We start from the raw sequence: 27053 nt of genomic DNA on the forward strand, positions 1-27053 counted from the left end.
CAGCCGCATTTGAAGGAGCCTTCAAAATTGCACAGCCTTGGTCGCACCAATGTGACGCAGTCGGTCTTCAATGCAGCCTCGAAGGCTGCGGCCCCTGAACTGAGACACAGCTTCTGTTTTGTTGACATCAGCTTCCCCATGAGATGACAGGAGGCGGTGCATTCATGCTCCCTCTGGCAACATAACCTTGATAGCATCCTCTCGTCTGAGCCCGGCCAAAGCAACAAAGACAATTTGACCACAGCCACAGAGACCAGCTGCCTCTGGTTTTGTGTCGTACAGGCATGCCTTTAAAGTAAGGTATTTTCTCTTATGTCAACCAATCTGTCCCTGTATGCGGGCGTCTGAATCTGTACCAGCTCCCGACCTTCACCTCTGACCGACAGGAAGTCATGAGTGTTATATTTTCGAAGCTTGTGTATCGCTCAGCTCAACGTTGTTAAAGATTAAATCATTTTTAAAGACACCAAGTATTTGTTCAGAACATGCAGTATATTTACATTGTCGTCCTGTCGGACAGGAACAAGACTTTCTGAAAGCTTTTTTTGTTTGTTTTTTTAGAGGAATGAAAATCAGCCATAAGCGACTCACTTGGGTATTTTTATTTTGTAAGTATTTTTATTACAGTTTCATCTCTGTGTCGGACCAATGTGAGCTGTACAGTTGCTGTTTAATCACCAAATCCAGTCCTGGTCACTTTGGGTTGTTTCGTGTCTCGACACAGGAAGTGATCTCTTTGCCTTGTTATGACTTTTTCTTGGTTAACATGCTGCTTTTGCCTTCACGAAGCCTTCTGATGTGTGCTCGCTGACTATCACTGTTGTTACCCATCATGTCTGCCCATGCCTGCATTAAAGAAACAGAACAAGTGTTTAAAGAGTGTTTGCCCGTGAGTACAGTGACGGGAGGCTGCCATGTTGGAGGACTGACAGATTGTAGCACCGCAGCATTTAACTGTTGTTACAGATTGTAGACAGATTGTCTTTCTCCCAGTGGTTCGTCTTTACTGCTCATATTTTAAAGGTCCAGTGTGTCGGATTCAGGAGGACGTATCGGCAAATACAGAACATAATATTCTTAATTATGTTTTCAATAGTGTACAATAGCTGGGGAAAAAAAATGTGGTTTTGTTACCTTAGAACGAGCTGTTTATATCTATAGATGAAGCGGTTCCTCGTCCACGGAGTCTGCTATATTGTTTCTACAGGAACAGACAAATTGAACACTGGCTCTAGATAGGGCCCTTCAGGTTTCTGCGTCTGCCACTGTCGTTCTCCTGCACACTCAGCACGCCCACTGCAAACCAAAGATTCGCAACAAGATGAAACCGCTTTAGGACGTTGCAGAGAGAAGTTGCAGTAGTGTGAACTGGCCATCTGAGCTTGACTCAAACCGGCTGATGGTCCATCCATCCATTTTCAACCACTTATCCGAAGCCGGGTCGCGGGGGCAGCAGGCCTAGCAAAGCATTCCAGACGTCCCTCTCCAAAGCAAGGCTTTCCAGCTCCTCCTGGAGGACCTCGAGGCGTTCCAAGACCAGATGAGATATATAATCCCTCCAGCGTGTTCTGAGTCTCAGAAGAAACTCATTTCAGCCACTTGTATCTGCGATCTCATTCTTTCGGTCACTACCCAGAGCTCATGACCATAGGTGAGGGTTGGGATGGAGATGGACCAGTAAATTGAAAGCTTTGCCTTCTGGCTCAGCTCCCTCTCTCCCACGACAGTCAGGTACAGCCCCTGCATCACTGCAGATGCTGTACCAAACTGCCGATCCATCTCACACTCTTTTCTACCTTCACTCGTGAACAAGACCCTGAAATACTTGAAACGTAATACAGCAAGTAGTCGCTTGTTTCAATTCATCTCATCGTGAATTTTTGGTCTGAACTGGGCAGCATGCAGGAGAAGTTTCAGTTCTGCAACCTCAACGCTAAATACAGCTAAAGTCCTTCACACTGGACCTTTAAATAGTGACCAAACTACTTCCTCCCGCTTCACATTTTGCCCCCGGCGGTCTCTGAGCGGCTGCTGGAAATCAGAGGGTTTAGTGCCTTGCTTTAAAGGTTCAGGATAATCATAGCTGAGAGTGAGAGGACGTTTGTCAGACCTCACAGTGCATTTTGGTAACACTGAATGTAAACGGAGTTTGTGAACAGACCATTGTACTTTCTTGTAAGTCTCCTTGACAACTGGCAGATTCTGTCCTGTAACCATGGTAACCAGTCTTTAAACACTTCACAGCCAGAGCAGACAGAAGTCGAGGAACGGATACCTGATAATGTAAGCTTGTGCTGACTCTTGTTTTCACCTGGTATTAACGTGTGTTTTAGTGACCCGAACACAAGTGGACAGTTGAGACACATCGCCGTTCACACCTGTGTCGATCATGCGTCTCCAGCTGACCACTTGTTTCCTAGGGATGACCAGGGCCCCGCCTCCAACACTGAATCCACATACGTCCACGATCAGGACACACTGGTGTTTGCACTACAAAAGATATGTGGTCAGATGAGTTCAAGACCACCTCCTCACATGTGCTGTCTACTTGTGATTGGATAACCTGAGACGTATGTTAAAACCAGGTGTAAACAGGCTCATAATGTGTTGTGATGCAATGTTTAAGAAACTTGAGGGGGGAAAAAAAAAAAACTGGAAAAGGTTTAAAAGTGGAAACAAAAGCTCCACAGGAAACTTGTTTGCATTTTCCATCTGCTTTTGCTTAACTTTCACGGCATCTTGGAGCAGTTTCAGTCCTCTTTAATAATATTAACCCTTAGCTTCTTTACTGATAACGTTAGAGAGAGGTGTCATGTGTTGTGCTAGATGAACGAGCATGGACGGAGCGGTGCCAAACAGTGTGAGCGGGACAATCTGACGGTGTGTACGCTGATCTTTGAGTGCGTCTCTGGTCTGAAACAGATTTCCTTCTCTGCCTGGTTCTGTTCTTCAGTTGACGCCACCATGTTTGTCTGAACCAGTACCTGTCTGTCAGCATTAATTAATAAACATAAAATACGTTGAACAAGAAACAAAGACGGGAAATGTTACTGATCTCTTACTTTGGATGTGTGTGTGTGTGTTTTCTACCCTGAGGAGGAAGAGGTGATCTAACCATGTGTTAAAGGTCATATATATCACGTATATGTTGTATATACATGGTGCCTTGTGAAAGTATTCACTCCTCTTGGTATGCTTTCTATTTTGTTGCCTTACAACCTGGAATTTACATGGATTTTAAATTTGATTTTATGTAACGGACCTGCACAAAATACTCCAAATTAATTAAGTTAAATTGATTTTTTTTTTTAAGTTTTAAATAACTCTACAGAATACAAAACTAAAACATGGTGCATGTTTATGTTTTCACCCCCTCTGCTATGACGCCTCATCTTTCCCTTTCAGAAGCCACATAATTAGTTAAATAAGATCCACCTGTGGGTGAGCCAGGTGTCACATGATCTCAGTATACACACACCTGTTGTGATCGGCCTCAGGGTCAACACCACCGAGCAAGCAACATTATGAAGATCAAGGAGCTCTCCAAACAGGTAAGAGACAAAGATGTTGGGAAATACAGATCAGGGATGGGTTATAAAAAATATCCCAAACTTTGAACATCCCGCAGAGTACCATTGGATGATATGGCCCTAAAATAATATCCTGATATTTCAGGGTATTTTTGCCAAAACAATATTCTTGCTGATATTACAAATTAGTATAAAATCTGTACATATTTTATTCATTTAAGAAAATAGAATTGGAGCTAAATCAGTGACATAGTTTCACAGTTTGCTTCAAATATTCAGTAAAAACTAAAATGATGTTTCATTTCTTTAGTTTGTGAACAACAACAGTAACTCAGAGTGAGATTCAGATTCTGTCACAATATTAATAGTTCAACAAATTACACATTTAAACAGCTCCCAAATACAAAATGTCCCCTGGGATCTATATATATATAAATCAACAGCTGATTTCCTTCTCTGTTTTATGCTCTGCCATTTCTCCTCTAACCATCAGGCTGTAACCTGTGACAGGCTGTAATGACACAGTCACATATATGGAGTTTATTCACGTAGGTTTGCATCACCAAAGGTTTGTGACAGAATCAGAGAGGAGAGGGAGAGACGCTGTGCTGCTGCCAGAGGAGCCGCTGAATGAGTTCCCTCTGAGCGCTAAGAGAAGGAAAGTTTATTCCACACTACTGAAGCTGCTCCTCTTTTTGGAACCACCAAGGAGTCGGGAATAATATCGCTTTCAGTCATGCTTGTTGCAAGAAGGGCTTTAATCAGAGGAGCAACCAAGAGGCCAAAGATAACTCTGAAGGAGCTGCGCAGCTCTACTGTGGAGATCAGAGTATCTGTCTATAATGAGCCGTGCACTCCACAGAGCTGAGCTTTATGGGAGAGTGGCAGGGAAAACTTTAAGAAAAAAATAAGGCAGTATGTTGGAGTATCCTCAAACAAAGAGGAAGATACTCTGGTCAGATGAGACTAAAATTGAACTTTTTGGCCATCAAGGCTGTCTGGTGTCCTCTACCACTGAGACTGGTCTGCAGTCCATTCTGTAAGGGAGTTAGTGGGTCGGTCACAGGTAGACTGAGTGGCTTGATGAGGCTGGCTGTTAGCATTAGCATCAGAGGCTGTGCTAGCTCAGACCTCAGGGTTTGCTGCTAAATGCTTTTTGTTGAGGTGATGTTTCAGGCTTGAAGCTCTCCGATGGTACGAAAATTCCCTCCTGCAGAACCTGCAGTGAACGCTGCTCCTATCAACAGCTCCATCTGGCTGTTTTTATAAATGTAAATGTTACATTCACGGGGCCGAGCAGCGTCGTCTCGTCTGCCTCCATCTTGTGACAAAGACACTGTGGCCTTCAGTAACGGCACCACAATTTTTTTTAACATAACTTTTTCTGTGATTAATTGATCAAAATAAGCGCGACATTTTCACAGCCCTAAAACAGATTGTTTTGATATCATTTTGCTGCTGTTAAACATGGTCCCCAATCAATAAATCGATTTGTTCGCAATTTTCCGTGGAAGCATGCAAGAAAAATAAAATTTTCTTCTTACGCTGAAGGTAACGCAACATGACTGACTGATTTACAAATGGTTGTTTTGTAGGTGAAGTATTCCTTTAAATATTAGCATGTGTTAGCATAATCGTAAGAAAAAGCACACCCAGTTATAAAATAACAGAACGAGGCACCTTTACTTTCATAGGTCATATTTATTCATATTAAGTGCTGAAAATAAATACAAAACATTTTTGGAACACATCTGGTAAAGTGACAAAGACCTGCTTCAGTCAAGTTTTGCTCGTCAGAAAACGTTTCGATTTTACTTTTTCGTCTTTAGCTGCAGTTTGAAACCTCAATCTGTGAAACTCAGGTAACGTGTGTGTTTTAATCAAACCTCATCAGTCTCGTCATAACGTTCATTTATCCATTTGTACATGTGATTATCAACAACCTCCCACCTCTAACCAGAGAGTCAAACTGCAGAACTTGTATCAAAACAAAAATCTGGATCGTCTGTGGCATGAACAAACATAAAAATATATGAGCACTGAAATGATGGCACGCTATGTAACATGGATGAGTCATGAATGCAAACTTAACAAAATGTTTGTTACGTCCAATTAACCAGACTGAGAAATGTTTTCTGTTAATTCCAGTTGTGTTTTAGCAATGAGTAGATTTGACACCAGATCAGCATCTAAGTGCTATAGCGAACGAACACACACACACACACACACACAGCGAGTTGGTTGGACTCTAAACTATGTTAGCAACACATTCAGCCAACACGTAAAATAACAAAACTCAGACAGAGGGTTAAACATGCGCTCTGATTCTAAGTTAATTAGTCGGGAACCTGCATCATCCTGGGTTAATTACAGGGGCCGTTATGAGTTAGTCGTGTTAGCTGAGACACAGTCGTGTATCGGAGCGGTGAAGGCCTGTGTGTTGTGTCCTGCAGAAGGCACTGGCACTCTTTCTGAAACTAAACGTACCGCGAGAGACATTCGATGCTACCGTATGTTCTAACGATCGCAGACGCAACATCGATGGTTTCTGTGGAAAGAAATGTGACAAGATGGAGAGGTGACTAACGAAGGTACTCAGAAAAGAGAGGAGTAGAAAAACTGAGGTGTCTGATGAGAGGGCAGCTTTCAGAGAAACAGGCAGTAGTCTATTCATGTCCGTGAAGGACACAGATCAGTGTGTTCAGTCATATATGTGTGTGTATGTGTGTGTGTGTGTGTGTGTGTTTGTATTCAGTCATCTTCTATGGTAAAGGGATAGTTTGGATCTTGGAAGCAGGGCTGTGTGAGGTCATAGTCAGTGTGTTACCTACAGTAGATGTCAGTCAGTGCGCCCACAGTTTGGAGAAGCAAATTGCAGCAGAAAAATGTTACTTTAGCCACCTAAAAATATCTACCGAGGATATTTTCACTGCTTAACTTGGCATCAAACGGCCCTTTCCAACACTAAAGCAGTTAACAGCTGCAGTTTCCCATCGATGCTCTCGTCAAAGCCACCAGACTCCATTTAGAAAAACACTCATTTAAGCATGTTGAACACAGGAGCTGTTGGTCTAACGCTGCCTCAATCAGTTAGCATGTGTTATTGAGTGACAGCCACAAAATATGTTTCAGCCACCTCACCTCAGTTTAAGCGTACGCTATGTTTAGAATATTTCCACCGCTTTATCTTCCCATCACACAGCAATTATTGACGGGGAACTAAGGCTGTTATCCCTGCTCTCTTCAAAGCCAGACTCCATTGACAAAAACAGTGATTTTACCTCCCAGAACACAGGAGCTGCTGGTCTACCACTGCCTCCATCAGTTAGCTTGTTTGGATTCACCGAAGTCACACTTAAAACACCAAATCCACATTGAAGGAAAATTAATTGCGAACTATTCTGGCAACTGAATAATCATTTCGGTAATTTTTCAAGCAAAACTTGCTGGTTCCAGCTTCCAAGATATGAGAGTTTGCTGCTTTTCTTAGACGTTAATGATAGCTCACGTTCGTTCAAGGTCAATAAGTTCTACTGACTTTAAAAGTTAATGAAGAGTGTTTAGGTTTTGGACTGCAGGTTGAACAAAGGAAGCAAACTGAAGGCGTCAGTTTGGGCTTTTAGAAATTGTACAGACCAGATTTCGTATTTTTTTTTTTTTTCAATAGACTAAACAATTAATCATGAAAATAATCTGTAGATTAATCGATAATGTTTTTTAGTTGCAAACCTAAAACACTAACGAACTGATGAAGGCAGTGGTAGACCAGCAGCTCCTGTGATCTGTGAGGTAACATTACTGTTTTCCTCTAGAGTCTGGTTGCTTTGACGAGAGCTTAAAGGCTTCCTTGTTGGAAATCGCTGTCTGACAGCAAGATAAAGCAGTGAAAATGTCCTAAATATAGTGTACGCTGGTAATGATTGTTTTTAGGTGGCTGAAATACGTTTTGCTGCTGCCCTGTCCACAGCAGCACATTTCGAAGCTTCCATGTCAGTGCTCCTGCCTGCTTCTCCAAACTGGAAGCGTGACGACTGACATCTACTGTAGGTAATACACTGACTATAGATAAGAGCTTCATACAACGCCACTTCAAAAAGTCCAAACTGTCCCTTTAAGCAAAGGAAAGTGTTAGCTGTTAAATTTGTATGTTATGATACACGCAGGAAATGGATATATCTGTGTGTGCAGTGTCTGACATTCACCTCTATGTTTCTGGAGCGATCTGAAAAGGCAAATGGTATGTGTGTGTGTGTGTGTATGTATGTATGTGTGTGTGTGTGTGTGTGTGTGTGTGTATGTATGTATGTATGTATGTATGTATGTATGTATGTATGTATGTATGTATGTATGTATGTATGTATGTATGTATGTATGTGTGTGTGTGTGTGTGTGTGTGTGTGTGTGTGTGTGTGTGTGTCAGGTCGTTCAGTCGTCCACTCCGATGTTGCGGAACAGGTAGGACATGGACTCTCCGTTGTGGATGCGGCGGATGGCCTCCGACAGGATCATGCTGATGTCCACCGTCTTGATCTTTGGACACTGGAGCTTCTGGAGCTCATGGGGAATCGTGTTGGTCACCACCACCTGGAGGACGAACGCCAGACACGAGAGACGTGTGAGGTCACGCAGAGCAAAGTGAGTACGCACCAGAAAACCTCAGAGCACACTCACCTCGTCAATGGCCGACTCTTCGATGAACCTGGGGGCGTCCGAGGAGAGGATGCCGTGCGTTGCCATGACATAGATCTTGTAGGCCCCTCTCTCCTTTAGCGTCTCCGCTGCTGCCACAAAACTGTCGACGTCATCGATGATGTCATCCTGTGGGACAAACAGACCTGTCTCAAACACGCTGATCAACTTTCAGCATTCAGTCTGTGAATGGTAACACAGCTCCCTCTAGTGACACCACGCCTCCACTGTTTAGACATGGTGATATCTGATTTTCTCCATGCTGCCCAGCCTCAGTTAAAAGCTACAATAAAGTGTCGTCTCACCACTATGATGGCGATGCGTCCTCCTACATCTCCAACCACAGTAATGGGAGGCTTCTCTTTAGGGATCAACACTGGAAACAAAAGGACACACAGGAAACAGTCATAATTACTGTATTCTGTTAGATTGTGTTCACAGGATTTATCGTTGCTGTGTGCCTTACATGGTATCTCCATGCTGGGGTGGATGGCTCCGGTGGTCTTGACGGTGGGTGGGGAGTGTCGCCCGTCAACCTGGTCCGACTCCGCGTCCTGAGCTTCACCGTGGATCACTGCGATACCCAGACGCAGCCGCTCGGCGAACGACTGAGCCCTGCAGGAGCACACAGACAGAGAGGAACACTCAGGTAATGACTGACTGTGCTCCTTCATCACAGCAAGTACAAACACAATAAATATACAGGACATATCATCACTGTGTAAACATATGAACAGTTCTCATTTGGCTCCACCCAGTGGTAGTTTAAAAAAAGACAGCAGTGCTGCTAGAGATGTAAAGTTGAACCTTAACTTCCTCAGAGAAGGCGAGGGCGGCGAGACGCACAAAACAGCTGATTTCAGCGAGTGAGGAGAGGTGACTGTACCTTTTGGCAGAGGCTGGAGATTTGGCCACAATCACAGCATTTCTATAGTCAGGGATCTGCAGGTACATTAAAGATAAAGACACAAATTAAATGTCAGATTTGCAAACAGATTATTTTCTGTCTTTTACGTGGATCATCAGCTGGTGAGGATTCTGACTAAGGCCCCGATCACACAGAGTGTTGTGCAGGTTGCAAAACACAAGGTGCACCACACTGCCTATTTATGTAGTAGTTGAACTCTACAAGCAAAAAAACGCTTGTTGCATCTTGTCATTGTTGCCAGGCAACCACCCCATCACCCCTTTACACTAACCTTCATTCATTCATTTTATCTATCCTCACAGTAATCAGTGTGTAGCTGCTGCCATGTTGAGGCAGAGGGTGCTGTCTGTAGCTCTGGTTGAGGGTGAGAGGCTGTCAGCAGATAAACAGAGATCTGTGTGGGTACATGAGACCCTAAAAAAGAGGCTGGATCATGGGGAGTACCACCAGTTGGTCCAGGAGCTTCTCCTCCATCATGGACCTTTACAGGCAGATTTTAGGATGACTCAGGGGCAGTTTGACAACCTGCTGTCTATCATCAGGCTGTAATGGAGGAGAAACAACCAGTTTCACCTTGTTGTGTTCCACTATTATTTAAATTTTGTTGTCATCGCCTACGGTCATCTCCCACTTGAACTATGCTACACTGCCTCCATGATTTCCCAGCGGTACCGCTCCGTTTCGTCCATATCTGTAAGATTTCAAAATCTGTGCACCAATAAGGACGAAATGAACGCCGACTACGGACAGAAGGTTCCATCTGTCTCTAACACTGAGCATAAATTAGCCCTTAGCTAGCTCTGTCAGCACTGTTGCCATTGTTTAGCACTGTTTGCTGATGTTAAGATGTGTATCCAGACAATTCGTGCATGCTCTGAACTCTACATAGATCCCCATTAAAAAGGTAAGAAAACTAATTTAGCTGTCCTTTAAAATTAAATTCATGTTCTGTGTGTGTGTGTGTGTGTGTGTGTGTGTGTGTTTCTACCTCTTCCTGTATGTACTGCAGCAGGAAGGGCGAGGCTCTCAGATTGTCCACTGGGATGTTGAAGAAGCCTTGAATCTCTTTCTGATGGAGGTCCATGGTGATCAGGTGGGTGAGACCTGCAGGGACACAGTCAGTGTGATGGTGTTAGTGCTCGCAGTAGAAACACACACACACACACACACACACACACACACACACACACACACACACTTTTAGATTAGCCTTGTCAACATGCTGTCTCACTTCATATAAATAAAATGTTTTATTTGTGATGCAGCAAATAGCAGTGGATGATGTATCAGTAATACTCGATGTGTCGCAGCTTGTTCCACATGGATGTATAAATCACTGTACTGTGAACACCAAGTATAAATTGTCACGTCATTGTTTTTTCACCACAGTGTGTGAGCAAGCGAGGCGCATAGTTCTAGTTTCTGCAGGGCTCCAGACCCTGATCATTTTGTGACCATGGAGCACCAGTGTGACTTACAAACATTATTAATGTATGAAGTGGAGAGCTGTTAATTTGTTTCCAGCTCACAGTGAATAAATCCTCATGTTTAACAGCACCGCTGTGACAGTTAAACTTGCCGCTAACTGCTAACAGCTAACTGGTGACCGGAGGTTTCAAGTTCCCAACGAATACATCAACACTTCCTGCTGAGACGAGCCAAGTGCTTCAGAATAAAAGCACCACTGGTTCTGATTTAATTCATTATGTCAATATTTTATTTAACTTTATTAGAACAGTACTTTAACTTTATTATTTATCTAACTTTAATATTACAGTACTTTATTGTAACAATAGGTTTTAAAAACTTTATCTTAACAGTACTTTATTTAAATTATAACAGTATTTTATTCGATATTATAAAAGTACTTAGTGTAAATGTATTATTTAAATTATTATCTAATTAAATAAAAAGTTAAATAATCTAATTAATTATCATTATTCAATTAAGTAAATAATTAAACAATTTAATTAATTATTAAATTATTATTATTATTTAAACTGAAACTGTAGTTTTTAAAAAACTATTTAGCTGGACTTTATTTAACTCAAACTGTCACAATACTTTAATTTATTTTAACAGTATTTATCTAACTTTTTCATAAAACAGTACTTTTGTAATTTGTTATAACTGTATTTTATTTAACTTTATTTACCAGTATTTAAATTTTAAATTAAAACATTTTATTATTCTTTATTAAATTTATTATAAAAGTATTTTATTTAAATTTATTATAAAAGTATTTATCTAACTTTTTCATAAAACAGTCCTTTATGTAAATTTGTTATAACTGTATTTTATTTAACTTTATTTACCAGTATTTTATTTAAATTTTAAATTAAAACATTTTATTTTTTAATAAATTTATTATAGAAGTATTTTATTAAAATTTATTAAAACAGTATTTTATTCAACTTTATTACAAGAGTGCTTTATTAAACTTTTACAGTACTTTTAAAAAATTTATTTAACTTTGCTTTATTTAAATTTATTTTAACAGTATTATTTTAACTTTAACAGTTCCTTATTTAACTTAATTGTAGCAGTACTTTAGTGGTTTAGTATTTAAAGTAGTATTTTTAGAGGAGATTTCAAAACTATTGAGATGTATATTGTGTATCACAGACTTAACATATTGCGATATTACTTTTAGGTCATATCATATGTTTTGTGTTTCTGTCTCTCACCAGCTTTACACATCATGGAGGCGATCAGCTTGGAGACGATGGAGCCTCTCTTCCTCATCTTACACTGCTTGCTGTAGGGGAAGTAAGGGAGGACACCCGTGATGCTTCTGGCACAGGACGTCCTGCACGCATACACCAGGATCAGCATCTCCATTATGGTGGTGTTCACATCCCTGATGCAGCCAAGGGACGGAGAGAAAGAGGAGGAGGAAGAGGAGGAGGAAGCGAGCGTGATTTGAGTGAGATGTTTCAGGGGACAAACTGTGTCGAGATGTTCAATTGTGTGTGTCGTCGTTCTTACTTGGACACTGTCTGGATCACAAAGACATCTTTGCCTCGCACCGACTCCTGGATCTGTACCCGTGTTTCTATGGAAACAAAGAGGACGTGAGAACAGATGAAGCAGCAAGAAAGCACGCGCACATAAACACACAATCAGACGCTCACGCACACACACACCACTCCTACCTCATAACAAAGCCTGCAGGGCCTGTCAGCTTCATTAGAGGGCTATCTGAGCCCTCTGTGCCGCGCACACACACACACACACACACACACCCCTCCCTCCCTCTCCGCTCCACTGTGTGAAATTGTAGATACAAGCATTCCAAAAATGTGCTTCCCTCGGAATAGAGATTAGAAAACAAAATGCTTCCTCGGCAGCCGAGTGTCCAGCAGAAACAGAGGAAACTGAGTCACAGCTGAGAGTTGATGCAAGCAGCAGTTTGGGAGCAAGAAACTGAATATTCATGATGTGGAAAATTCATCTGACGACCTCGACTGCTGCTTCAGTGTTTCAGTGTAATGCTGACACAGGCCGGTGAATATTGTACAGGACATTCTGACTATGATCCAAACAGACAGACTTTCTACCTTCAGACCCATTTTAAATTTCTCACCAAACCATCTTGCTGTACTTGACAATAGCTTCAGACATGTAATCTACCACGCTAAATATTTGCTCTTTGTTTTGCCTTACTTGCAGCAGCACTGTGTGATAAAGCAGCAGGTGCAGGCAGAGACTGTTTGGAAAGTGTTCCTGAGGATCTGCTGGCAAACACTTCATAATGACCACCTAGGGCTGCTGGAGCAAGTTTGACTGTAAATCAGATGGTACAGAAATGAGCCTAATGTGTTCACAATGAATGCGATGTGAATTTTCGTGTTGTGTTACTCATGCAAGTTTAAGACTAGAATAATTGCGTTGGCTCACTTTACACACACGACTGGAGGCCTTTGCACACTGTTTTTCTCATCTGAAATTGTCGTACGTCTAAAAGTAAACACGACCTCACGTTGTGTCGATCACGTTTGCACACTGAGCCTGAAACTTTCATCGTTAAATTTTAGTAACGGGTTTTTCACATCTGTCAGAGTCTTTAGACACGTTTGACCAAGAATCAGTGAAGGAGATGTGGCAGCTGTGAGGAACAGGGCGCACAGAATCATTTCATAACTCAGACAGCTACGTCCAACAGGTCAGATAGTGATATTCAGGTGGATGATGATGATGAAGAGGAGGAGGATGTGGACTGCACACAGGATGTGGAGGACAGCTCTGCCTCTTCATGCAGCTGTGGTGCCAAATGAAAGACAGGAAGGGGGTGATGACAGTCAGATAGGTAACTCCAGTGGAGAGAGGCAAAGGAGGAAATGTGTCTTTTCATTTTGTCATGTGTTGCTAATTTTGCACCAAATAAAACCACAAAACGCATCAGAATCAGTGAGCAAAGGCTTTAACTTGTGTCATACACGAGTGAAATCACGAGTACACAAGTTCCCAGAAGACACAAATTTCCATGAGAGAGGAGGAGCTTCCTGCAACCACCATTTTTCAGTCTGAGCTCCTTCATATTCTTGTTTCTATAAAAGAAGGACGTGGCGTCATAAAGCTCAGGGTAGCCACAGACTGACGTGATCAACTTCCGCTGACGTCCTTGGCGTCATACGTCCCAGGAGGATCTCAATGCTGATTGGCTACTGATGCACAAATCTGTCACTGAAGATCAGATTTTTCAACTCTCGTAAATAAGTGTGCGATGGGAAATTGAGCTACTTGTGTCGTGTCCATCGCACCACCTGGTGGGAATTTGTGTCTAATCACGTCTTTATATTGACTTTACATGTAATCCACTTGCGCACATTGTTTTATTTGCAAGAACTTGCAATTTTTCTAAGTTTGTATATTTTAAACTGTAAACGCACATTTTATATGTTATTTTTCTGGAAATGACAAACAATACAGCCGACAGCAGTTAGGTTGTTGTTAGCGATGGTTATTCAGCTCGATTAGGCCATTGAAATCAATTATTTGCTTTTGTGTGGAAAAAAAATTACATAATGAGCCATAAAACATTTGGACTTTGTCTTAACAAAGTCCAAATGTCCAAAGTCCAAATGTTTTATGGCTCAAACACACAGAAGAAGTAAGCTTATGTAATACTCTGTAAAATGCTGATGAGTGTTCACACGACCTCTGCTGTTCTTTAACAAAACTAACATGAGGTTCATAAATAAGTCCAAACTACACAGAGGAATACGACGACTGTACAAACATTAAACCAGCCAGGCCCTGATCACACACAAAGTGTTTCAGCAGCTGGAAGCAGCTTTTTGGAATTGTTTTAAATGAGAATGAAGCTTTTTGCTCGCTGTTTCTGCGTTGCATTCGGCGTTTTCGCCAGAGCACTCTGAACTCCTCGAGTTGAAAAAAAAAACCCTTCAACTTAGAGCAAAAAAGCACCCCATGTCATCTCCACTTTTCCCCCACTGTCCAATGGGATGATTTGAGAGGCGGGGCTTCTGTGGTGGTCACTGCAACAAGTCTACAGTGGGTGAACAATGGAGGAGAAACTGGTGGTAGTGGTTGCTGGATACCCAGAGCTATACGGCCTGATGATGGACAGCAGGTTTGTCAAACTGCCCCTGAGTCATCCTAAAATCTGCCTGTAAACGTCCATGATGGAGGAGAAGCTCCTGGACCAACTGGTGGTACTCCCCATGATCCAGCCTCTTTTTTAGGGTCTCATGTACCCACACAGATCTCTGTTTATCTGCTGACAGCCTCTCACCCTCAACCACAGCTACAGACAGTACCCTCTGCCTCAACATGGCAGCAGCTACACACTATGAAATAAACATATGGGAAGGTTAGTGTAAGGAGGTGACAGGGTGGTTGCTTCAAAACAATAAATATGGCGCAGGAAATGTTTTTTTACTAGTGGCATTCATTTAAAAACGGAAAAAAAGACCGCTTGGTGCATCTTGCCTTTTGCAAGCTACAAAACTCTTTCTGTGTGATCAGGGCCTTGGTCTGCAGTCAGTCTGGTAAAGGCTGCAGTGTTAGAACAGCAGATAATATTACATGTTGTGTTATGTAACTCAAATTCAAAGAACTTGCTGCTTTACACACACAGCCTCTGCTCCAATTACATAAACACACTTTCACACAGTTTAACAGTTAAGCTGCTGACACACAGTAAGACGGCACTGCAATCATTTATCTGTGTGCTGTTCTCCACCAACATCAGTCTCACAGCCTGTCGTGCATCATACAGTCATACACAGGTTTCTGCGACGAAGCGACCAACTAAATCTTGCAGACTAATGATCTTTCTGGTTGACTAACGTATGGTCGACTATCAGGGGGCAGATTAGGTAAATATCTACACATGCACAGGAAGTCTTTCTCCATCACACGCCATCTTACCTCTGTTAGCTTCCTGGTACACCTGCACCTTGCCAAGCTCCACCCCTAACCGCCTGAGAGAGAGACAAAGACAGACAGAGGGAGTTCAATTTAGCTTTGCAAACTCAGATGATGTTTGTATGTTTACATTTGTGCAGAAAAGGAGCACTAAGAAAAAGCAACAGGTTATTTCCTCAATAACAAGAGAACATGTATTTAAGAAAATAAAGAAAGAAATACACATAATCACACAGCGTGTTGTGGCAGTGAAATGTTTTTCGCGCACAGCTGAGCACTTAGCATTTTTCCGTTCCACGTGTCTCGCGGGTTTTGCAGGAGTACACCTTCAGCAGGACAAACTTAAACTCAGAGCTGACGTCATTGGTGTTTTTTTTCTCATTGTCAAATCAGATGAAGCGCCACGCTCAGCGTCTTTTCTCAGAGCGCTCTGCTTGTTTTGTGCAGCCGCTCTGAGCACTTTAAGTTGAAAACCTCTGAACTTTTCAGAAAGGCACCAGTGATGAAAAGCTCATTTTTCGGGAGCAGATCAACCAGCGGATGCTAGTTGTTCCTAGTGAGTAGGGCTGGGTTAAAATAATCGATTCATCCGATCCAAAACAATCTTTATTTGAATGACCCGGTATCGATTCATAAAGTCCGAGATCTATCTTTTAATATACACTTTTTCCCATGGATGTGTGACGCTTTAACCCGGTTAATCTCGCCGATAGTAAAGGAGTTAATTGATGTCTGTGTTCTTTATTCTTTTTTAAACTTAACTAAATATTCAGTTTTAATCCATATACTAGCAAAAATTGGTATTGCAACTGAAATATCCCACACTGAATCTAAATGGATATCGAATAGAATCGTGACCTGTGAATCGATGTCAAATTGATTCAGGAAATCAATGGCGATACTCAGCCCCCCTGGTTAGTGCTGTGCTTTTATCACCGTTCGCTTTGTAAGCTTGTTTGTGGCTGTGTCGCCAACACTTTGTTAATGTAGCATCGTGTTAGCTGCTTAGCCAATTTCTAGTGTCGGATTTTAGGAAGCCCTGGGATGGAGCACTCCCCAGCCCCCCGCCACCACTTTTCTGCTGATGAAAGACTTGATGTGGACACAGGCCCGTACTCAAGACATGACATCACACTCAGCAAAAACACTACTGTGGGCAGCAGACTGTTTCTATTGCACAGTTCAAAGGGTTAAACTAAGGGCAGGTGATTCAGTGGCTGCTTAGCAACATTAAAACAACAAAGACGCCTCAGCCTGCAGACCTCCCTCTGTCTGACGGAGGCCTAAGTATAGACATTTATATGTTGTTATGTTACTCCTCAGGAGACCAGCTGACCTCACTGTGCAGTCTCAACAGTTCTCCCTGTTAACTGTTAACATGCTGTTTGATTTCATCTCACACACACACACAGTGTTAAGTGTCTGACGAGTCCGACCGACTCCTCTGTTTGTTCTCTAAACACTGACTCTGTGTCCTTGTGGCGAGCAGGAGCACTGGTGTGCATTTCAAGTACAGTTTGAGTTCATGAATATTTTGTTTACGCACGACACAATGAAATGTGTTGATGTATCTCATCATGTGACTACTTATTTTAAGGAGGCCACAGGTGATCAGCTAGGTCCTGAGTTTCCATTGAATTCGTACTGTTAGCTGCAGGGACTTTTATTAAACGTGCAGGCTGTGTGACTGTTAAAGACAATATCTCACAGCTCTATGGTGTAAATATTTTTTCACCTCAGAGTCAAATTTACATTAGTTTAGCTTTATAGCTCAGAGGTGTTTCTCTTCTCCTTTTGAGGAGTTTAAATCCTCTGTCTCTTCTTGACTCCAGGGTTTGATGTATTTTTTTACAGTTAGAAAACAAATATACACTTTAAGAGGTTCGTCTGATAACTTTTATAAGAGATGTCATTTTGTAAATCACCTAAAATTAATCTAATAATATTCCGCTAGCTTGTTTTTTTTTTTTTTATAATTACGCTATTTTTAAGTACTGCGTGGAGTACTAAGTGACAAGTTTGTAATATTAAGCTATTTTGTTATGGTATTATTTATTTATTTTTATCATTACTATTAACTCCTTTATTTTGTATTTATTTATGTTTCTACTTTTTATTCTTTGTTCTTTAACTTTGGTCTTTAAGTCATCTTCTGACGGGGGAGTCAGTCATCTGCAGGGTTAAATGTGAGCGTTCAGCAGATGCCAGGAAACCCAAATAATTGTTCTCAGATGTGTCGTTGTAAAGCTGCTGGATTTTGGACACAGTTGTCCCGCTGTCCTGTAACACCCAAACTGGTCTGCAGTCCATTCTGTAAGGGAGTTAGTGAGTCAGTCACAGGTAGACTGACTCAGTCTGAACGCCTGTTGGAGTTTGGCTTGACGCAGCTGGCTGCTAGCGCTAGGAGTTCTCCGATGGTATGAAAATTCCTTCCTGCACAACCTGCAGAAAACGCTGCTCCTACCAACAGCTCCATCTGGGCGTTCTTTAAATGTAAATCAGTCACGGGGCCGAGCAGTGTTGTCTCGTCACTGTGGCCTTCAGTGATGCACCGGGTCAAAGGGCACCACGGAAAATGCAGCAATTAATCAGCATTTATTTTTTTAACAGATGATTTTTTTTCTGTGATTAATTAATCAAAATTAACGCGTTATTTTGACAGCACTAATTACGACATGCTAAATATTTTTCTAGCATACATGACAGTATGATAATATGGGTACTGGGATGCACAGAATGTTTCAGATGCACAAAGAGCAGAAGTCATAATGACCACGACATCTCTTAAGGCTCTGACACACCAACCCGACCGAGCCGTCGACACTTCAGCGTCAGCGGCTTTTCGGCCGATTGAGCATGTTGAATCGGCGGCGGAGCTTGTCAGTGAGAGAGATCACTCTCATTGGCTGTTCAGGTTTTATTTCCTCGCCCCTGTAACCACCACTAGCTTCCCAGCTAGCCCCGGCTCGCTCCGCTAGCTGGGAGCAGCTAGCGGAGCGTTAGCCGCAGCATGACCGGAGGGAAGCACAGCCAGTTAGCCTCCGCTAGTCTCTGAGCTAGACCCGGCTCTCCGTTTGGATCCAACCGGAGCACCGAGCCCTGGTTTGTTATTCAGGTTAAAGTGGGAAGAAGCAGCGGGTTTATCGGGCAGCTGAGTGAAGTGGAGCCTGCGGAGGAAACACCGGGACCGTCTGGATGTAATAGTCCGTGGAGGTGCTGCGGTGCTCGGCTGCACAGATAGGAAACCCCTCGGCTGACAGGATGTACCACTCTCTCACTCCGCTCTCTCTCACGCAGGCGCAGAACGTACGTGCTACTTGGCCGTCGGATGTAGTCCGTGTAGTGTGTTCAAATGCAACTGACACAGGGCGACGTGAGGCAACGTAGACGACGCAACAGTTGGCTTTCGTCGCCGCTAGTTCTTTGATGTCGGTTTGGTGTGTCCGCACCTTTTAAACATACAACTTGCAGTGATTTTTTACAAATAATTTCGCCTCAAGGACAAAAATATCTGGTTTTATTGTCAGTCAACAAGATCATTTATTGCACTTTGCAGATTCCTCGCAAACTAAGAAAAGAAAGTCAAAATTCCCCTTTCTTAGCAGATCTAGGCTGCCATAGTCAGATATGAAGAACTAATTTAGTATATTGTGTTCATTTTTGGATAAAAGGTAAAACAAAGAAATATTAGCACTAGCTAAATCTGGAGCATTATCACTTTAACTTATATTCCAAAGTGCCTATATTTTGCTTAGCTGCAGCTTTGAGTGCTGGCTCTAGTCGGCCATATTGTAAACACTGAACATGTGTTGACAGAGGCAGACCCAGCGATTCAGACAGAAAACATGGCACAACCAAACTTGAAGAGCACGTCTCAAACAAACAACAACACGCTCCTGCAGAGGCTGTTTCACCGAGAGAAGGAAGGTGACAAACCTGTTCCTGAAGGACCCACATGAGTTATTTACTCTAAAATAACCACTTTCACCTGCAGAGTTTGTCTCTGTGTGTCATATGTCACCCGGGCCGCCCGTACTCACTCTGAAATCCTCTTGCCTAGCTCGCGGCTGGCGGGGTGTGAGTTGGCGGTGAAGATGACCAGGCCTCCCTTGGTGTGGTTCATGTCTCTGGGGTCTCGGCCGCTGCTCTCCCCGCACTCAGGCAGTGGATCCCTGGGCACCCACGCTGCGCTGAGCCCTTCCTGCAGAGAGGAGGCAGGGGGCGATTACTTCCTTTAATATCAATGCGTCAACTCTCGTAAACTCAAGAGGAGGAGGAACAGGAAACATGTTTCACTTTGTCCCTGAGGACTTGCAGAGAGCCACGCAACACAATCTCTTTTTCATAAAGCAGCTTCGTCAGATAAAAGCAGGATTAATACTTAAATAACTCTGTTTCCTCGTGGCACACAACCACGACAGCTGACGGGTATAAAAATACTGCAGCCAACCAACCCTGACTGACAGTAGCTACACCTGTGTGCCTGTGTGTGGGTGGAAGGCAGCTGCATTCAGACTGATGTTTAGCCATAAGAAGCCCTCGGCACAAATCTTGTGCTGAAGTTACAAATGAGCACAAATGGTGGCAACGTGTCTCACGTCACATGCAACTCGGTTTTTTATTTACTTCCTGCAAACTGCAAGGAGGACTTCTCCTTTTAGACTAAATGACAGACGTGTCTTGCAACACACTGTTTCAGCTGCATCTCTTCACTGTCAATCAAGCATAAATCTTAAATCAATAGTCAGGGGAATGTTATATTTTTCTACAGGTCTGCAACTAACAAATGTTATCAGTTGATTAATCTGTCAATTCTGATCAGTTAGTTGTTTTTAGGACTGCGAGATGTGCCCCAAAAGTCATTCTGTGTTTATTTTGACAGATACTGTGATATGAGTTGTGATTTTAGAAGGCATGGTCATTATTGCATTTCATATTTTACTGAAAAAAAAGTGAAATGATGATGATGATGATGATGATGATGTGATCTGTTCAAAACAAGCATGCTCCCTTACGTCTGGTATATGATTTCTAGGCTGAGGCATCTCTGTAGCTGTGACACAATGAGCTGTTCATATCTACATAGGGAGCGGGTCCTCTTCCACAGAGATCGCCATGTTGCACCACTATGTTTCTACAGTAGCCCAGAACGGACAAACCAAACACTGCCTCAAGACAGGTACATTCACGTTTTCGCACTGGCTACTGTAGACTGCAGCTCCTTCATGACGAGTCAGAAAAACACTGTCTAGAAAACCATCATTTGGTTGGCAGCTGGTGCTAATTTCCAAACTTGACTGGAATCGAACCTGCAGCTGCTGTGGCAAGGACACAGCCTTTGTACAGGGGGCACCTGCTCTACTAGATGAGCTAGAGGGCACCCCCTTTTTTTATTTAATGTGCAACTGCTATATTCAGTGTTATTACCAGTTTAAATCACCTGGCCTGTTTTGCTTTGGAGAGGAAGAGACCTCTGCTGTTAATTCCGCTCCTGGTAAAAACATCCTGAACATCTGGACCAGATATAAGGTGAGCATACAGTAAGTTATCAGAGAAAATAAATAGGTGAGCACACAATAGCAGGTGCAGGGATATGTCCCAAACAGTGTTGGAGAAAAACTGATTTGTAACGTGAAACTGCTTCATTCAGTGCTGGTTTTAATCACCTTTGTTTTGGAGAGCAAGAGACCTCTGTGGATAATTCAGCTCCTGGTAAAAGTCTCCTGAACATCTGGATCAGAAATAAGGTGAGCACACATTAGCAGGTGCTGAGCTTGTTGCCTGCCTACGACATGCCAAACAGTGTCTGAGAAACACTCATTTGTAACATAAGACTGGTATACTCAGTGGTTTTACCAGTTTAAATCACCTGGTTTATTTGTTTTGAAGAGGAGGAGACCTTTGTGGATAAGTCGGCTCCCAGTAAACAGTGAAGGAATTTAAACTGGGAGAAGTTTCAGCTGGTTGCAATCTGTAATCCTCGCTGCCAGAAGCCACTAAATCCCCTAAACCTGTCACTGTGAATACCAATTGCTTCATCCTTCCACCTTCAACAGTCCCCTTTACATTGTTCTATCTTTCCTTTCTAAACTTAACTTTATACAAGCTACTTCTCTTCACCAATTCTTAGATTTATTACTTATTTTAGTGCTAAAGTTTTGACTGTGTTCTTTAATTTTAAGATACTTTTGATGTTAATATACGGTTTGTTTTACTGGTATAAGCCTGTCTGTGTGTTTGAGGACATATAAAGTCTGTAGTGTGGAGGAAAAGGCTTTTAGTGCCTCAGCTTGAACACTTCAGGGTTTTTATTTAATGGAACAATAACACAAAGCAAACAAAAGGCTGCACACAGATGCCATATGTAACCATGTGCAACCAGAATATGTGCGAGCCACACCAACAGGAAGGGGAGATTTCTATATTAAATTATATTATATTAAATGTTCATCTCTGCGTTTCAATTTTAAGTTTTAGTGCCGTTTGCTGAGCTAACTCGTAATCTTAACGTGAGGCTTGAAATCCTTCATCCCAGCAATCAACACTGTCACGACGTTAGCTTCACGGTGCTAAGCTAGCAGGACAACACGGGATTTCACCGTTTTTCGTGAGTTATTCGAGACTGAATGTGTTAATGAGTCAAACCGTGTGATTAAACTAGAGCTGAAGTAACTACTAAATAAAACGCAGCTACACAATAAGTTAAAATGAGCTAATATGACGTGTTTGTCTGTAGCATCCTGAGGTAGCTAACGGTATCTCACTGTACTAACGCGATAGCTCGCAGGAATAATCTCGCCCTGGCAAAGCTCCTGAATGCGAAAATTTATTTTTCATGCATCAGAAATCAAGTCTGTGACTGTAGCGGGCAAAAAACAGAATAACGAGTATTAAAACAAAGAACAATAATATTTCTGCTCACCAGTTTGCGTGTTAGATCCGGTTACAATCTGCAACCAACAGTATTTGAATAAACGAGCCTCTCCTGCTCCCTTCAACCTGTTCCCTTCAGTCTGACTGCCTCTGAGATTCTGCTCTGACGGACGGACAGCTCGACCAATCACAGGCCAGGAAATGGGAAAGGGGCGGGTGCAAGATGCGTTCACGTGCTCTTTAAAAACTCGTACATAATAAAACTTATCGCATGGATTTAGTGAGGTCTAGAAAGTCGACACTTGATTGAAATAGCAAACGCTTTTAAAGTTTTGTCCGTCTATTTTTTTTATTATTATTTTAAATAAATCTAAAATATAATTACTCGCAAACAGTAATATTTTGATTTGATTTGATTTCTTTATTTAAGTGTCATGCTTCAAAGAAGCCCAGCCCTGATGGGCTTATAAGACACTTGATCTCAAAAACAGAAACAATGATCAAACATACAATTTGGAAACAACCAAGATACAAAACAGATGTACAATAATACAGATGTACAATAGTAGAACATAAACACAACAGTCCTCATGATTAGGACAGTGAACCCTAATCTAATCCATTGATATATCTCACTTAAAGAGCAAGGATTGCCTTCTGTTCCAGGCTTTGAAAATAAAATTAGCAGTCTTAAAAACCTCAGTCTTTAATAACCACTCCAACTTCTGACTATCATCCGCCCAAAATAAATCAGCTTTTTGTTTTTGCATTTCAACAAACAAGGGAACCCTGAAGTCCTCATACTGTGAACAATAAAACATAAAGTGAAATTCATTTTCAACCTCTTTTAGATCACAGACATTACATATCCTATTGTCTTCAGGTACCGCAGTGAACCGCCCCACTTCAATAGCAAGGGCTAATATTTCATTATTTAACACACATAGTTTAATGTACATTAAAGTAATGCAAAGTGCAAATAAAATTCAAACGACTATGGAGAGAATGCAATATTCTTGTTCCCTCGTCTCAAACTTAATTGGTTTTTCAAATAAATTTCTGGTCTTTTTTATTGTTTTAAATTAGTTCACTATACAATTATTCAAATAAACAGTAATATTCCAGTTTAAACACACAGTTTAATGTACATAGAGGTAAAGGACAGGGGTGTTTCTAGGATTTAAGGACAGGTGTGGGGGTTTCCTCCCACAGGAATTTCTTTTATCAACAAGCTCTATTTTGATGATGGGAGGTTTTATTCATTATGGTATCTTATTTATGCTATTTATTTATTTATTTTTGTAAATAAACATGCAAATGAAGTATAAACAGCTGTGGAAATAATGCAATAGTCCAGTTCTCTCATAAAATTTTTTTTGAAAGGGTTTTTGGTTACGAGCTTTTAAATAAGGTCTGTGTTTAACACAAGCCTGAGGGATCTGCACTTGACGTTACGTCATCCGGCTGTAGTGTAGCTTTTTAGCATTTAGGCTTCAATAATCACCAGTGGTTATCCATGACCAAAACGTAGCCCGGGCTGAATCATATAAATACCTGGGCATACATATTGACCATAAACTAACTTGGAGTGTTCAGGTTGATAATGTGTGCACTAGGCTTCAATAGCGCCTGCAAAAAAAGTGTTGCTCCAAAGTGTTGCTCCTCTTCTACAATGCCGTAGTTGAGAGCATCCTGCAGTATGGCATATCAGCCTGGTTCGGCAACCTCAGCGTACAACTGAAGGCCCAGATTACCAGGCTTATCCAGAGAGCCATGAAGATCACGGGAGTCAGGCAGCATGCCACGCTCCAGTCTATCTTTGAGCAAACCATAATCAGACAGGCGCAGAAAATGATCTCAGACCCCACCCATGTCCTCCATCATGAGTACCAACTTCTCCCCTCAGGCAGACGCATTAGAGTTCCCCAGTGCAGGCTAAAACTCTTTTGTCCCCCTGTCCATTAAAGCCTTAAATGGGAAGCTAACTGTAGCTTAACTATATGTGTATGTATGTATGTATGTTTGTAAAACAGATGTGTGTGTGTGTACAATGGGCCGTGTGCAATTTGTTGGCTGATGGTAGTCTGTACATGTACTGTAGATACTGAGTGTGTGAGATTGTGAATAGTGACAGCTCTGTTTGTGGATTGTATATATGTAGGAACTGTATGGGTCAACTTTTTGTGAGAGCAATGCAACCAGAGCAATGCTAACTTCTGTGTTGGCCTACAGAAAAATGTTATCTCTGGTTGGCTCTGTGTGGGGGCTTAACCTGGACCTCTGTACAGAGGTCTAAAGGTTTCCTCCCCCGGCAACTTCTTTTATGAACAAGCTTTATTTTGATGCTTTTTTATGCACCTTGGCATCTTATTCACCATTAAAAACATTTTTTCCAGATGAATCACGAATTAGATTAATCACAATTATAATTAAATATTAGTAGTTATTAGTAGGCTAATTAGTATTAAGTAGAAACAAAATACTTTGCAACTGCTATCACTGAAATTATTAAAGTATTTCCATTCTATGCTACTTTACACTTCTGCTCCTCAACATCTAAGAGAGATATATTTTTTTCTTCACTACATGTATTTGTCTGCTTTAATTATTTTGAAGACTTAGATTATCAAAACAAAATATAATCAAATAATAAGTATTTAAGCTACCACACAGTATATAAATTATTTAAAATGAGCTCCATCTTTACCAGCTGCAACATTAAAGTTTTCTTTCTTGTACATGATCACACAAAATGTGCAGCTTGAATGACACAGGGAACCCAAAACTGTATTGATCATCGATATTGTATTATTTTTGAGGGCTTCAATGCATGAATGAAATGACACATTATTAGATCCAGAGCTTTTTCTGTATTTTTAAAACTATATATATATATATATATATATATATATATATATATATATATATATATATATATATACAGCCTAAAACATTCAGAGCTGAAGTCTCAGACGCCCATGCCTAACAACACCACTGATAAAGGAGAATAAGTATAACTAGGACTTCACCTACAAGGAATTAGCTTTGGTTTCCGGTGTGTATATTAAACATACAGCAAACATAATAAGAGCAAATTAAAACAAGCCAGGTACTGCAACACTCAAAACACAAATATAGAGTAGAAAAACTACAATAGAAATATGATAAAAGTACTATAACATAACCAATAGCTGTTTCAGAATTAAAAAAAGCTTTAAAGTTATTGTCTTATTAAATAGCTCCATTTTCTTTTTTGTACACCTGAAAGTGAGGTTTTACTTCAGCAAAATATACATTTATGGATGTAAAATGTAGCTAATAATAATAACATTGACAATGATTGGAAAATACCTTTTTTCCATTAAAAAAAATAAAATTACAGATAATACTTTGCAAGATAATCAAGGTTTGTGTTTCTCTAGAGTTCAGTCTCTAAATCTAATTTTAGGTTACCTACAAAATCCACAGTTTCATGGAGGTTTCCATGTTTACTAAATTCCTGAGGACCATGAACTCAACATTTTGATGTTTTGATAGTGAAGGCAGCAGCTGAGCTTCAGAGGGTTGTGTTGATCAGGTCTTTATTTCTTTATATATTCTTTTCTTTCCTGATATTTTTACGCTGATGTGCTCACTGTGATCTATTTACTCTCAGCTTGGTGTGACAATACTCCTGATGCATATTTCAGAATATATTACAAATCATAATCTGTATTAAAATGGGCACAAAACGATGAGTAGTTTCACTTGTAACTGCTCCAAACAAATAAACGACTCTCTTGTCATGTGAGCGCTGCTCATTTTCACAGTGACTCAGTGGTTTTATTATCAGGACCAAACACTGACAGCTCTCCTGGGAGCTGCACGCTTTGTGGAAAGCCACTTGAGGGCAGTGTGTTTTTCTGGATGCTTCACACAGCAGCAGCTCAGCTTCCCTTCCTGTTGAATCAAGTGACTCTCCAGTTTCACACAAACATTGTTTCATATGAAGTGTTAGCCCTGTAGGCATTTCTACAAATTTCCCTTTAAGTGCACACCGAACAAGAAGAGCTTTTCTAATCTCCTCTCCACCAACATGCAGTCAGAGCGAGGTGGTTTTGAAATGGAAAGAGATGCAAAATAAATGTAGGTATCAAAATGTTGCATTCAATGGGAAAAGTGTTTACTGAAATATTATGAGACTGTTCCACAGCTGCTACTAACAAACGTCTCTTACACACAGAGGTGGAAGTAACAAACCACCATAACAAAGTTGGGGTTTTTTGTGGACTTGTACTTTGTACTTTGTACTTTTATTAGCAGGTATCACTGCTTCAGTACATTTCTAGTCACATCTGTTACAGAGTAAAAACAAAAGTCACATGACACAGAAGAAGCTGCAGGTCTGTTTCGGGGGTTTACGTTTCAGGAGGTGCGGCCCATTCTCATTCCAAAGTCATCAAAAACCATCGCTTTGTCAGAGATTTTGGCGTCAGACACCAAAGTCAAAAGCCATCTTTCACAGTGGTGTGAGCTGCCGTATAGCGTCAGTTTGTAATGCGGCTGGACAGAACCTTTCGTGGTAGTGCAATACACCGCCAGTCAGAAGGACAGCCAGATGGCACCTGTTGTGGCAGTACGACATGTGGATGGGCAGCATC

At 41.4% G+C, this 27053-nt stretch overlaps 1 protein-coding gene across 3 annotated transcripts; it reads right to left on the minus strand.

Annotated features, from left to right (window-relative positions):
• Window positions 1–5211: 5211 nt before the first annotated feature.
• Window positions 5212–22578, minus strand: LOC125879299 (phosphoribosyl pyrophosphate synthase-associated protein 2). 3 transcript variants are annotated; one of them, XM_049561129.1, is made up of 12 exons: window positions 22463–22570; window positions 21207–21271; window positions 19581–19741; window positions 15544–15596; window positions 12136–12202; window positions 11835–12007; window positions 10136–10251; window positions 9106–9161; window positions 8686–8834; window positions 8525–8595; window positions 8202–8348; window positions 5212–8114 (listed from the first exon to the last, which is right to left on the minus strand). In XM_049561129.1, exons 3-12 carry the CDS (start codon window positions 19661–19663, stop codon window positions 7956–7958), a joined length of 1074 nt encoding a protein of 357 aa, XP_049417086.1. In that variant the 5' UTR covers window positions 19664–19741; window positions 21207–21271; window positions 22463–22570; the 3' UTR covers window positions 5212–7955. The 3 variants fall into 3 exon arrangements, with proteins under 3 accessions (XP_049417086.1, XP_049417084.1, XP_049417085.1); XM_049561127.1 differs by having other exon boundaries at window positions 8525–8834; XM_049561128.1 differs by lacking the exon at window positions 21207–21271 and having other exon boundaries at window positions 8525–8834; window positions 22463–22578.
• Window positions 22579–27053: the final 4475 nt, after the last annotated feature.

Source organism: Epinephelus fuscoguttatus, linkage group LG19 (genome assembly GCF_011397635.1).
Source record: "Epinephelus fuscoguttatus linkage group LG19, E.fuscoguttatus.final_Chr_v1".
Lineage (NCBI taxonomy): Eukaryota > Metazoa > Chordata > Actinopteri > Perciformes > Serranidae > Epinephelus > Epinephelus fuscoguttatus.

Coding starts and splice junctions, on each gene's coding strand:
- LOC125879299 (XM_049561128.1), bottom strand. CDS start 19,663: ATGAACCACACCAAGGGAGGCCTGGTCATCTTCACCGCCAACTCACAC. Junction 10,252..11,834: donor CTCCATGATGTGTAAAGCTG/GTGAGAGACAGA, acceptor GTGTCCCTGCAG/GTCTCACCCACCTGATCACC. Junction 8,835..9,105: donor TCTCCAGCCTCTGCCAAAAG/GTACAGTCACCT, acceptor GTGCTCCTGCAG/GGCTCAGTCGTTCGCCGAGC.